Raw genomic sequence first — 12823 nt, forward strand, 5'->3', positions numbered from 1 at the left:
GCGAGTTTCAATCAACATGAGGAACACCATCAGCGACAACAACAATCAAACAAACAAACAAAAAAGGACCATAATGATAACAGCGCCCACAAACACTTCATGAACTGCAGTGATAGTAATAATAATGAAATACAGGAAGATAGGGGTTGGGGGTGATGAAAAAAACCCCAAAACCCCCAAAAAAACAAAAGGAAAAAAAAGAAACAGCGAAAATCGAAGCGGGAAAGAGGGGGTAACTAATGCGTTTTGTTATTGTTTATTGGATTATTGGTTTATTTTAATTTTATTTTTCTCTGTAAGGTGACCGTAAGGGAGCAGGATAAGGGCACGAAATAAGCACTGAGGTATACAAATAAATAAATAAATATATATATTTACACTAAGTGAAATAATATAAGTGTGCACATAGTTGCAGCAAGGTCCCCTTCACCACAGCGGTCCCCATCCAAAGTAGAGCGCGGCGTAATTCTCCAATCGCGTCGCCTCATCAATTAACATCGACACCTGCTCCTCTGTTGTCCGTCCATTCACCACCGTCCGCTTCGCAACATCATTGAAGGCATGTGACATGTAGAGAAGGTCCGGCCTTCGTGAACTCTCCAGTACCGTGTTAAATATCACCGTATCAGCATTCCTCACCGCCATTTCCGTCCCACGAAGTTTGTTACGTATGCGCTCTACAATGTTCTGCGGGGTGCGGCTCTTCTCCATCATGTTCCGCATTTTCCCCTTGTGCTGAACAATGGGGTCGTGTACGAAAGCGGTGAGAAGCGCCATGATACTGTCTGCGTTCTTGTGCAGCGTTGACTGTGTGCGGTTGCATGAGGCGCGGAAAACACCGTCCACACCAAACACTTCCATTGCATTCGTTAGCATGCGCGTGAGCCGGAATGGAACGGTTTCTGGAAGTACATGGCGCAACCGACCGACATCAAAGCTGTCACCAAAGTCGATGTGTACGATTTTTCCAGTGGACATCGAAAGGAGAATGTTGCCCAGATGACGATCCCCAAGCCCAAGCACGTAACCAACCATCGACATGGTGGCCAACGACTGCGTGAAGGCCGTGCGGCGCTCCAACCATTGCTCCGCTGTATTTGACCGATGCCACATGGCACGCGCAACATCCACTGCTTCACAATCCTTCTGCGACATGACGTAGTCCAGTATTTCTGTGCGACGTATCATGCTGAGTTTCTCCCAACTCCCGATGGTTTCAACATAGGCCCTAAGGGTGTTGGACTCATGATGCGTTCGTACCTTTGAAATGGTGTTGCGGTGAGTACAGATGGTATTGTTGATGGTGTTCGCGTGCTCTACCCAACCGAGCAGGCCAACGTTATCACTGATGGGGATTACTGGGAAGCGGTGTATGAATGCACTCTTCGCGGTTTTGGCATCACTTAATAGAACATTCACCATACCAAACAGTTGCATGACCCGTTCATCCATACGTATATCTTCATTTCCCTTCAGGCAATATGTGTACATGCAACCGTTAGAGCCGCTGAGGCGGATGCGGCGTGGACGCTTCTTAGAGGGAATAACATCAAGCTTTGAACTAAACGACGCGATAGTAGGAAAGTTGGTGTACTGAATATCATACTCTCCAAACACTGCTATTGAAAGATTGCGGAGGTTCAGTAGCGGTTCCATCGCCTTCTGAGGCTCTTTTCCCAGTTTCTCCGAAATGTGCTTCGTGATTTCTTCCACTAGTTGGGTGAGAATGCCACTTGCCTTCTCCCTGCGGCCGCACGCGTCCTCTTCCATGACAATCCTCACATACTGGCCAATATCACCCACGTTGTAGAGCAGCTGACGCCGGTTAGTATTGAACACATCAAGCACATATCTTAGTTTTCGTCGTACCTCTTCCTTGTCTTCTTCGTACTCTGCGTTCGGGTTCCATGCCGTCGCCACCGCACTGAGACTTTCCCCTATCCGTTCAATGGGAGTCGCCGATGCATTAATTAAGAGGGTGGCTACTAACTCCGCCTCAGCGCGGATGCGCTTCGGAAGATTGTTAATGATGGATCGCGCCAACTCCTTCCGACGAGAGTGCGTCTCCCCTCCACCGCCATCAGCGGACATAAGCACAACTAACAGCGGAAAAACAACAGCTTGGGAATGTGCAACACACAGTCGTTGAAGAATCATACTCACAACGTCACGTACATCGTGGCTTGCGCTGCGCAAGTGACCGATCAGCTGCGGAATTGCCTGTACCCAATAATCAGTGGGGATTCGGGCGACGCTGTCTGCCACCGATTCCTTCAGTAATGACATTCCATTATGGAAAACCCACAACTGAAGCAGACGCATCACGCCAGGAAGAGCAGTAGAGGGACTTGCACTGCGGCAGATAGCCGCAACAAACCCCTGATGCGCGGCTTCGACGAAGAGGCGCTGCTCATAACGAGATAGTGAGCAATCGCGTTGCTGCACTCGGTAGTTCATTAACCCCCAACTATGCCACGCCTCACAGCTTCCGGGCACGGCGCGTACCGCCTCATGGAAGTGCCGTAAAACTTCCTGGCGGTGTTCAACCTTCCAAAAAGAATCTGCAAACATCTCCTGCTTCCACATACCTAAACGAAGTTGCGCGACACCATAGGCAGCTGGCTGCTGCTCTTCCAGTGTAGAATGCGTTTCCTCCAGGAAATTCTCCATCAGTTGCACTGCCTTTTGCCGCTGACCGCCACTCCACACTTGGCCAATGTATGTTATGGCCACACACGGCTCTAAACTGACCGGAGTAGCAGGGAGTACGTGACACGACTGACTTAAATGATTGGCACGAGGAAACTTGCCTTGCTTAAGCCACTCCATAGCCCATTTTGACAGTTGAGGGTAATTCGTCCCAGTCCGCTCACAGAAGTTGACAACCATCACGGACATTTCACTCGCATTTAGCACAAGCGAGTGGAGCATAAGGGAGCGTAGGTTGGGCATAAGCGAATCCGGCTTCAGTGCAGCGAAGCGACGGTTCCAACGCTCCCGAAGTTGGCCCCGAAACTCCTCCGTTCGCGACTCCATGTAGGCAATGTGCTCCTCCATTTCGGTGAAGTGCTGCAACATGGTGAGATTTTCGTATGCGTGCGCGTAACTGAGTGGCAACAACGTTTTAAGGCTCTCATCTACCTCCATCTTCGCCCGCATGATAGACGCGCGGAGGGCTTCTACCTGGGGCGAAGTCTCCAAGCGCCTCTGCCCGTCCTGAACCCCACAATCCCATTGTGCCCGGCAACCGAACTCTTGGTGGAAAAGCGTGGCGTTTTGAAAGAAGTGTCGAAGCGTAATATTTCCCTTCTCTTTGTTTGGAAGCCGCTCTATCAACATTTTCACGTCATCCCATTTACCAAGGATCCACGCTGCCATCGCACCCGACTGCGCAATGGTGGACGATGGTTGGTCGAGGGATTTGTAGGTGTCCTTCACGACCTGCAGAGCGCGCTCCCACTCTCCACACAGACAAAGCATCCTCACGTAACCATCAATATCACGAGCCGAACTTCCACAGCAATCATGTACCTTGGTTGCATACACGCCTTGTGCCACATCCCACCACTGCAATAACTCATAGGCAAACCCGTCTTCATTATCGCTTTTGTAACGCATCGCGTGGAAAAGCCCGACCACTGAGTCCTGCATTTCGAGCCGACTGTAGAGAGAGGCGAGTGGGAGGACGACTGCCTGCACAGCCTCCTTAGGTACGCTGTGGGCGTAGCGATACTTCTGCATAACTGGGAGTAACTTGTTCTCAAGATAACTCATAGCCTTGTCAGGCATCCGCGTCCGAAGGGCAGCCTCTACGAGGCTATCGTTTGTAAACAGTGGGTTGACTGTGCTGGGTATGGCTGTGGCACGAATGTGAACCTCTGCATCGCCGGTGTTGGGGCAAGTGCCATCGGATGCATTAACGTTTGTGGTGTGATGTGCGGATACCGTTATGCGCCTCGCGACTGGCCCAGCGAGAAAACTTAGACCCTCGTTGGTATCACCCTCAATTGACTTGGCCACAGGTAACATGGTCTGGCGGCGAGCGCTTCCATTGACGTCACCACTTTCACTCTCACTTCTACCTTCCTTACCATTCCGCTCAACGCCACATCCACTGTCGGTCCCCCCGTTGTCAGTGACTTCATGCTCTCCGTTACCCACATCCTGAACCTTATGAGAAGGCGGACGTACGCCTTCGTTGAAAACGGGCCCTTCTGTTTTGGGTGAATTGAGTGAGTGCAACACAGACTCAAAATTATAGTTATCACTGATATTTCTGTAAAGCTGGCCGTGGTGGGAGGCGTAATACCCCCCAGGTTCGTGACGACAGGCGGGTGTTGGACTTCTACTTCCAGCAATCACGTTGCCGACGTGCAAATTGCTATGTTTAGTGAACTTACCCACATCCATAGGCTCATTGCCCTCCAGATGACGCAGTTGTTGTAGCACGGACTCACTTATGTTCGGTGGGTTATGGTCGAGGTAGTCCGCAAGCCCAATGCACTTGGACACAACCTCGGTATCACTTGACCTGAGGGCAAGGTTGAGAACATCTTTCACCTTCTTCATATGCTCGGCATTCAGCGACTCGTAGAAACACTTAAAGGATGGATGGAACAGCTTTCGCCTCAATGGTTCGTGCTTATCAAAGAGGTCTACCATAATACGGAAAACGGGGTGCGGAGAGGCAACTATCATGTTCTTCTGAAACTCTGCGAACCATTCGCGCCACTTGTTATCCTTTGCTCGGAGCCCAAATTCTACATGCTTCATAAATGCCGTTATGTCCTGCTGACCCTGCGGCAGCGTATCGTACGCTTCGTCGTCGTTGGGGTCTAAATATGTCCCCCCTTGCTGTTGCTGCTGGCATTTTTGAGTGTACTGCCCAAGATATGGTGCAGACGCGTAATCACCGTTACCACAATGGAAAGACGAGTTTGGCTGTGTTGACGTCGGCAAGGTCTCGCCTCCTTCATTCGTGAAACAACCACCTGCATCCGCACTTCCCTCACTCCCTGTGGCACACAACCGCTCACACAGTGCGTTGACATCCGCTTCACCGTTCGGATGTGTGTTCGAAAGGAGCCTCAACGACCTATGTAGCGTCGGTGTGGAGAGGCGGGGCCCGAGGTTCTCAGTAAGGTCACAGTGACGCGTAAGGGTGCAGATAGTGTGCATCAGCGAGGGTAGGTGCTGCACTGCCTGAAGGTTGCATACAATTCGGATTGCCGCACAGAGCGAAAGAGAGCGCAGCTCCGCCAACTGATCCATTTGCTGAACAAACTGCGTGAGCATAGGAAACACGATAGGAATACAGTGAGGTGGGATATACCTGGCGTGCTGGATGATTCCCACCACACGAAGGCAGAACTCGCGGGTTTCCGTATGGTCCTGGAGGGCAACGTCCACAAGGCGCGGGTACAACCACGGCCAAACCTCCGATTGCTCTTTTCCTGTCAGGTTTCCTGGTTTCAGCGCGCTAACGAGGTTGAGAACTGCGCGAAAGAGTGCATGATCTTGGGGATACCACAGCTGCTCGAACAGCGTAACCAGCTCCGGCAAAAGCGTTTTGCACACCTTCTCGTGCCTCAGCGAAGTTATGGCTGCTAGTATGTGGAGCGCTTCAATCCGAAGCAAAGGAGCATCATTGGCGCGTCTGGCAATTTGAAGAATCGCCTTTATGGCGTGCATTCCACCAATCAGTTCCTTTCGGTCGGTAGTGAGCCTCACAAGATGCAATAATGTGCACATCGACTGCACACACACGCTTTCCGACAAGCTCAGGTCTAGCATGCGACTTAGGTTGCGGTAAACAATCTTTGTATAGTCATAGGTAAGCTCAAGGTCCGCTTCATCTTGAATCGCCGCCTCATCATCTTTCTTTTTCATCGCGGCTGTATCAGGTTTTGTGGCCGGGTCTACCGCACCAATTTGCCCAAAGAGTGTGAGTGCCCGCCCCAGTTCCTCCTCCGTGCTGTTTGCCGCCTCGATGTATACTGCGGTGACGGACTGCAACAATTCATGCAACTGACGAGCATCCCAGTTCAACGGTGATGCCCCGATTTCATGCATACACACTAAAACACCGATTGCTGCGTGACTGAGAGGCGAGGCGGTACTTGCGCGGAGAGCCATTGCCACCGGCGCATACAACTCCAATGCAACGTCCTTGTATTTCAGAAGCACAGCTTCCTCTCGCTTTATGGCCTCCAGTATAGTTCGCAACGTTTTGAGCGTAGACAACGCAATGGTGTCAGGTACTACCTCTTCCACAAGGCGCCGGCGACAGGCGACAAACGTACGATCCAGATGCCCCATTAGCGGCCTAAGACTGAATTTAGCCACCGTTTGCAGGTCTGACATGTGTCGAATGAGAATGCGGGGATCGCTCGAGTACTCTAACGCCGCCACGGAAGACTCCACCACAATGAGTAGACTATACTGCACTGTCTCCACCGAAGGACCGGTGTGGTTGTCTTGCGCGAGCGTCACCAGCAGCTCCATGGTCTTTTCACGCACATGCGATATATCGTGCAGAAAACTTATCAATGTATCGATAATGCGTTTTTCCCTAAGAAACATTCGCAACTCCACAGCGTCGGCTAGCAGTGTCACTTCCACAAGCCGCACCTTCGGATCCAACTCCATGGCGACATTTTTCAAGTACACTTCTAGTAGATCCGGCACCAGGCTTGAATAAGCTGATGTTCGGTCGCTTTGTGAGTACCGTGCCCAGCACTTGAGTGCCTCGATAACGGTTGTACAACATTGCTGCCGTACCCGCTTGTCCGGATGTCGCTGGTATTGAATGATAATGTCACTCACTTCCCTTAGCTGATCGCTCGATGTTATCTGTCGCTTTGAAAAGACCTCCAGCGCTATTTTGAGCTCTGAGGCACCCACAGAGTCGGGTGCTGCCCCACTGCAAACCTCGGCTGTTGTGGCTCCTGCGGCACTACTAAGTGTACTTTCAGGCGATACCAATTGTGGTTGCCCAGCCACCACACTTTTGCAAAAGGTTTCCACTGATCCTAAGCTATAACCTTGACCATTGCCATCAGTGGCAGTCGTACTTGTTGCTCCTTGACTCTGCTGCCAGTTTATGGCACCTCCTTCAGGTAGGGTGGTAGGTAGTAAGTATTGCGCTAAACGCCCCATCGCGGTGACATAGGCTAATGTGGATGACTGTATGATGTCTTCCTGTGGCTGAGAGTTCCCCAGTTCCGTCGATAGGCGGTCCCCAGCAAATACCTGAGCGACGAGAGCGCCGTCCTCCACTTCACCGCCACAATATTTACGCTTATCGTTCCTCAGCGTACGATTTACTAGTTGGTCGAGATACGTCTGCAGGTCCGAGCTCAACGACGGAAGGTGATCTTGTATGATGGTGATGTAACGCACAAATTCATCAGAAAGAACGGCGTGGACCATGTGGGGAAGACACCGCCGAACAAGAGCCTCAACAGGTTGCATGAGCTCGTGACTATTACAACTGTTTTGGGATTCTCCGCCCACCAACTGGCAAACTGAATGGGCCTCAGCGCTGGCCGAACGAAGTTCTTGCGCGGATAAGCTAATCTCGCCCCCACTTTGGTGCCCCTGGATCGTTTCGCAGCCCTTCTGCATTGCGGAGGAGGAGGACATGGCTATATAACTTGTTTTGCTACACATGTGAGTACGCTGCGTCTCCGGTCTCGCCCGTGAGCTGCAGATGGCCGCAAGAATGTGCCAACACTCCTCCTCTGTCCCACGTCGCGTAATGTAGCGCTGGATAATGGAGTCTAAGTTTACCCTGTTAGTTGAGTCCAACACCTCGTAACCTACATTTTGTATGAATATCGCTAGATTTCGCAGCTCCAGGTCTTTGTTAGAATCGTCGCGGACGTTTTTTACGGGCTCCATGATAATGGCGCAATATGTTGTACGCCGAGCAGCAGAGCTGATGTCGGTTTCAGCAATAACAGGTACGAGGTCACAAACTGCGTTGCGCACTGCTGTTGTCTTCGAAATTCTGTGTTGCTCAGTGACAAGTACACATAATTGAGGAAGCGTATTCACTTGCTTGTCCATGCAGTGCACCCCTCTGCTGCTAAGGAGGGCGCGAAGCGTCTCAAGTGTGGAGATGATGCTCGACTCACTATTGTGGCTCAAATTAAGCGAACGGATCGCCTCGTTTATTATTCGGCGGTTCTCAAGCACTACCTCCTTGCGTCGCATTGCGCTTGTGTTTTTGAACAATACCACCATACACCGATAGGCGGCACGACGGAGCAACAGATCAGAGAAACCTGCTAGCATACTTGCCAGTTCCAGAACCTGCTGCCGAAGCGTCCCCGTGATGAACCGTGGACTGATCTCTGCCGTTGCCTCCGCTGCTAGCATGGTAGAGAGAAAATCAGGCGTGAAGGACACGTTGGCTTGCTGTGCCCTACCATATAACCGCATGAGCGCCACCTTGCAGTTGTCGCGGAGTTCCTTTGTAATGAATGATCTCAACGGGGTGTGATAAGCACCGAACTGCGAATCAGTCACCAGCATGCGCTTTAAAACACGCTGCGCTTCCCTTGCCGGTTCCTCAATACCACAGCGCAGTATGTTCATTAGACTCCTACATAGCCTTGTGAATCGGTGTTGCAGGTTGGTGTACGGTACAGCGAGTAGGGCCTCAATGAAGTCCACGGCCAGCAGAAGCTGCTTTACGTCACTTGTCGTCGACAGGCTCATCAGGATAATCCGAACACGACTCTCGAGGAAATAATCACGACTATGGGGGTCACAACTAGAAAATGCACGTCGCTCAATAGCCCACACAGCGTCACGCATAACCGCAGCTGCCTGTGGACTATCGACAGAGCGTTCAAGCTCCCTTAATAACTGATCAACCTCCTCGTCACTAACGTCTGCGGAGCCTCCAGCAGCGGAGGTTGTGTTTGGTACAATAAGAAGCGGGCGAGCCGAAGCCACATCCGTTGCACCGGGGCCCATTGCAACGCCCTGAGATCCATCTCCGCCGATGTTGACAACGCCGTTACCGACATTACTCGCGGTGACGGCACCAACAGTGGTGACACCGTTTGAACTTATTCCACCGCTATGGCCCACTGGACCGAGACGTCGCATGGCGGTGTAACGCGGCATTGAAACCCCCTACCTACCGCTGCGAGGCAGGGAGATTACAAATTCGTGTAATCCGCTGAACACCTTGCAACTTTTCTCTTCTTTCCGTACAACTATATAAATATACTTTCCCCTTTGCTTTTCCTTCCCGCGCCTAATGCCGTGCTGGGTACCGGCTACTACACGCTCGCCTCGTGTGGTATATGTTAAGAAAAGCGTACACTGCTTTATGTGTGTATGTGTATGAGATGGTGTGTGGTTTTCAGAGGAGGAGCACAAAGCTGCTTTCCTCCTCGAAACGTATAACTACCCGCGGAACGCCGTTGAGCGGGGCCAACACCACAAGGTGCCTATCCTCTTCTTCCTTTCTTTCTCCGTGCTGTACTCCTCCACTTTTTCCGCTTCCGTGACTTCTTGCGTACGAACTTCCTTTTGGTTTGTTTGGTTGTGCAATCACTTGCTTTCACTTCTTCACTTCACTGCGTATCAGTCTTCTTTCCTTGTCCTTTCCTCGAAAGGAATTCACGTCCTCGTTCGTAAAACTTTCTGGCACTCCCGTCGGGATGATATTTTGCCACTTTTTGTGCCTTTACACCTCCCTTTCTTCTTTCGTTGCTAATCCTCCCGAATATTGCTCTGTGTGCAATTGTATATATATATATATATATATCCTACCCACAGAGCCTATAAAGAAATGTCGAGAAGGGGAGCGGGAGCGAAAATGGTAGTGTGAAACAGGTGGAGAAACTTCAGTAACGAGGAGGAGGGCAGAAGAAAATGACAATTTTATATGCGAGGCAAGTGGGAGAGGGAGGCGAAGGAAGAAAAAAACAAAAAAGGAATTACATCACCACAAGAACGCGGGCACATACAACACGAAGCACGTGACGGATGTATGGATGTAAATGATAGCCGTTAAGGCGCCTCTCACTTGAATGCGCACACAATAGCGCACGGTCATAAGAAGTTAACAATGAAGCACAAAAGCATGCGCTCATCCACGCAAGGAGGTAAAATAGTGATAAATCAACTCCCGAAGGAGGAGGTGAAAACAGAGGGGATATATTTAAAGAAGGAATGAGACATCTTTTGGGTCCAACTTCATCACTTCACTTCACTTCCCTTTCATTCCCACCACACTTTCCCTTGTCCTTTCCAGTGCTATTTCCCTACTTGGCAACCACATTTAGAAGCCAGTAAGCTTTCAGGGAATGAATAGTGAAAGAATGAGAAAAGAGCAGGAAATCCCACAAGTGCATGTGTTCTTCTGTGCGTGTGCACGACAAAAAAAAAGAAAGGAAGTAAGTAGGTTGCAAGGAAGGTAGAAGACACAAAACAGTGTCTAGAAGGGATGATTTAACTCTTTTATTAATAATCTGAGGTGTGCACGCCATTCGTTTGTGGTGCTTCCGCAACAAAACTACTACCAATAACTTCGCATATGAATATTTTGAGACGATGAAGCCGACACAGAAATAAATAAAACAAAAAACAATCGGTGAATACTTTCTCCCATGCTCTTCTCTAGAGTTTTTTTTTTCACAACAATGTTAATGATAGTGACGGTAGCAAAGAAAAGGAGTGGCTGTAGTGAAACGATCCTTACCATATGATCACTTATATTCATGTAGAGGAGTGTACATGTATACACCAACTTGCTTACGGTTTCATACCGTTTTTTTCTATTTGAGGCCAGCTTCGCTAACGCTGTCAGGGAAATTGGGAAACGCTAGTGGACACTACGGCGGAGAATGGTATTGCTTCCATTCGATTCCCTGATAATGTAAACCCCCCCCCCCATGTCCGTCACAGTTACCCAAAACAATATACGAGAAAAAAATCTATAACCCTACAAAATACATACACATATACACCTGCTTATATGCTCTTACCCACAATATTTCGTAGCTGCATACGCGTATCACAATGTTGTATATAGGGGAGCAACCGCTACCGGTACCGTCCCCCTCCCTGCCCCATGAGTTCGTAAAACTTGTGTGCTTGAACAATGACGTATGTGAGCCAAAGGCGAGTTCGACTCATATCTAACGCTTTTCACGCGATCCACCGAAACAACCACACGAGACTTTTTCCTTCTTGACGACAGTACTTTCCTTCTCCTTCAGTTCGTCTTTATGTGGACTTGTTTTGGGTGAGGCCGCCTTACCACTTCCATTCCTCTGCTCTGCGCTCCTTCCCGCTGTTTCCTTTTGGCTGCACCTGCTTCCACTTCCAGTTAAACCCGGGCTTTTGCTATGCGGGTTGCAGCTGTCGTTGTCATCACTACCAGCACTTCCTGCCTTCTTTATGTGGGTGATCGCATTTTTAGGTGAATCAAAGGGATCATTCGCCTTTATTTTCTCTTCACCGAAAGGCGACTGACACTGGCGTCTTCCCTTGTGCCGTTTTTTGTGGTCATATGGGCAGTTGTCTTGCACAATTACCTTTCCAGCATCCCGGCAAACACGGGACCCTGATAAGGCAACTCTTTTTTTTCTTTCCGATAGCTTTGTACTTGATAGATAAGTGCCCTCACAAAACGAACGACCGTCCAGAGCCGCATGGGCTTCCCTCATGGCGTAGTCCGGCTCGCGGCCCCTCCACTGCTGGTTATATGTGTGGGAGAAACAAGACTCCACGGAAACGGACTCATCCCAACCGTTGGTGCGGCAATGGTTTCTACTTGCCCACCTTCCCCTTCCCGTATTGTAATAGTTCTGAAACAACCCCTTCTGGGTTTCTGCACCACCACCGCCGCGTCTCCGCGTATTATTATAGTCTACGGATTCTATAGCCGCGCACCTACCGGATTTTCGTTTTTCTAGTGGCGATAACATATCTAACCCTTGTGATATCCGCTCCCCCGCTCTAGACATGCCACATAATATATTACCCAACAGCCGCCCGTCACGGTGCTCATCGATGATGTGAATGCGAGGTGAGTCTTCCCCTTCCTCTTCATCCTCTTCGTACCATTCCTCATCTTCCTCATCGTGATAATTCCGTGTGCTGCGGTCGTATGAGTCGTCACACGTCCGACCGCCGCTGGTTGCATACGCCATGTGGCATGTTCCGTGTTTCGTGATTGCCTTCATTCTATTTACACCTCTCTCTATTTCCCGATCAACTGCAAATGGACAGCCGTTGGCATCCATCGTACAAAAAACGCCATCTTTTGTGGTGTCACTGGTGATGGTGATGCCACGCGGTGTGTTACCGTTAACAGTGTGAACTTCGTCCTTTATGAGGTTAATAACGCAGCTACTGCCGCCACTGTTGGGTGGCAGTGAGCCACTCAGTATCGTGCTGTTCCATTCACCGCAAAATGGTGCTGTATGATTGAAGTTATTCTGGAGCGTACATCCCTTCATCGCCTTTTTCCCTCCTTTCTTACTGGGAACAGAGTAAGGGAAATTTTCTTGAATGTATTTTTGTAGTTGTGGTCAAATGTAAGGACGACCAGCAGCTTCGAGAGAAGAGGGAGGAGAGGAGAGAAAAGACGGTAAAAATTGTTAATTTACACGTAAATCCAAACACCATTAACCTTCTGCTGCATGATACAGGACTAGTGCAGATGCACACACACACACACAGTAAGATGTGCAGTAGTACTGACACAGCACGAAAGAGGCCACTTACGTGGAGCCATGTCTTTCTCATTTAATTCATACACTTTTTTCCGCTCCTTTCTTTTCCCTTTTTTTTT

At 49.9% G+C, this 12823-nt stretch overlaps 2 protein-coding genes across 2 annotated transcripts; both read right to left on the reverse strand.

Moving 5' to 3' along the window:
- Positions 1 to 426: 426 nt before the first annotated feature.
- TEOVI_000441300 (phosphatidylinositol 3-kinase, putative) lies at positions 427 to 9138 on the reverse strand (the record flags this gene model as incomplete). The annotated part of the gene is made up of 1 exon (XM_067227186.1): positions 427 to 9138. The coding sequence occupies one exon, from the start codon at positions 9136 to 9138 to the stop codon at positions 427 to 429; it is 8712 nt and encodes a 2903-aa protein (XP_067083287.1).
- Positions 9139 to 11162: 2024 nt separating this feature from the next.
- Positions 11163 to 12488, reverse strand: TEOVI_000441400 (conserved protein, unknown function; the record flags this gene model as incomplete). Its single annotated transcript, XM_067227187.1, has 1 exon — positions 11163 to 12488. One exon carries the CDS (start codon positions 12486 to 12488, stop codon positions 11163 to 11165), a length of 1326 nt encoding a protein of 441 aa, XP_067083288.1.
- Positions 12489 to 12823: the final 335 nt, after the last annotated feature.

Source organism: Trypanosoma equiperdum (assembly GCF_001457755.1).
Source record: "Trypanosoma equiperdum strain OVI genome assembly, contig: ctg_900, whole genome shotgun sequence".
NCBI classification, from domain to species: Eukaryota; Euglenozoa; class Kinetoplastea; order Trypanosomatida; family Trypanosomatidae; genus Trypanosoma; species Trypanosoma equiperdum.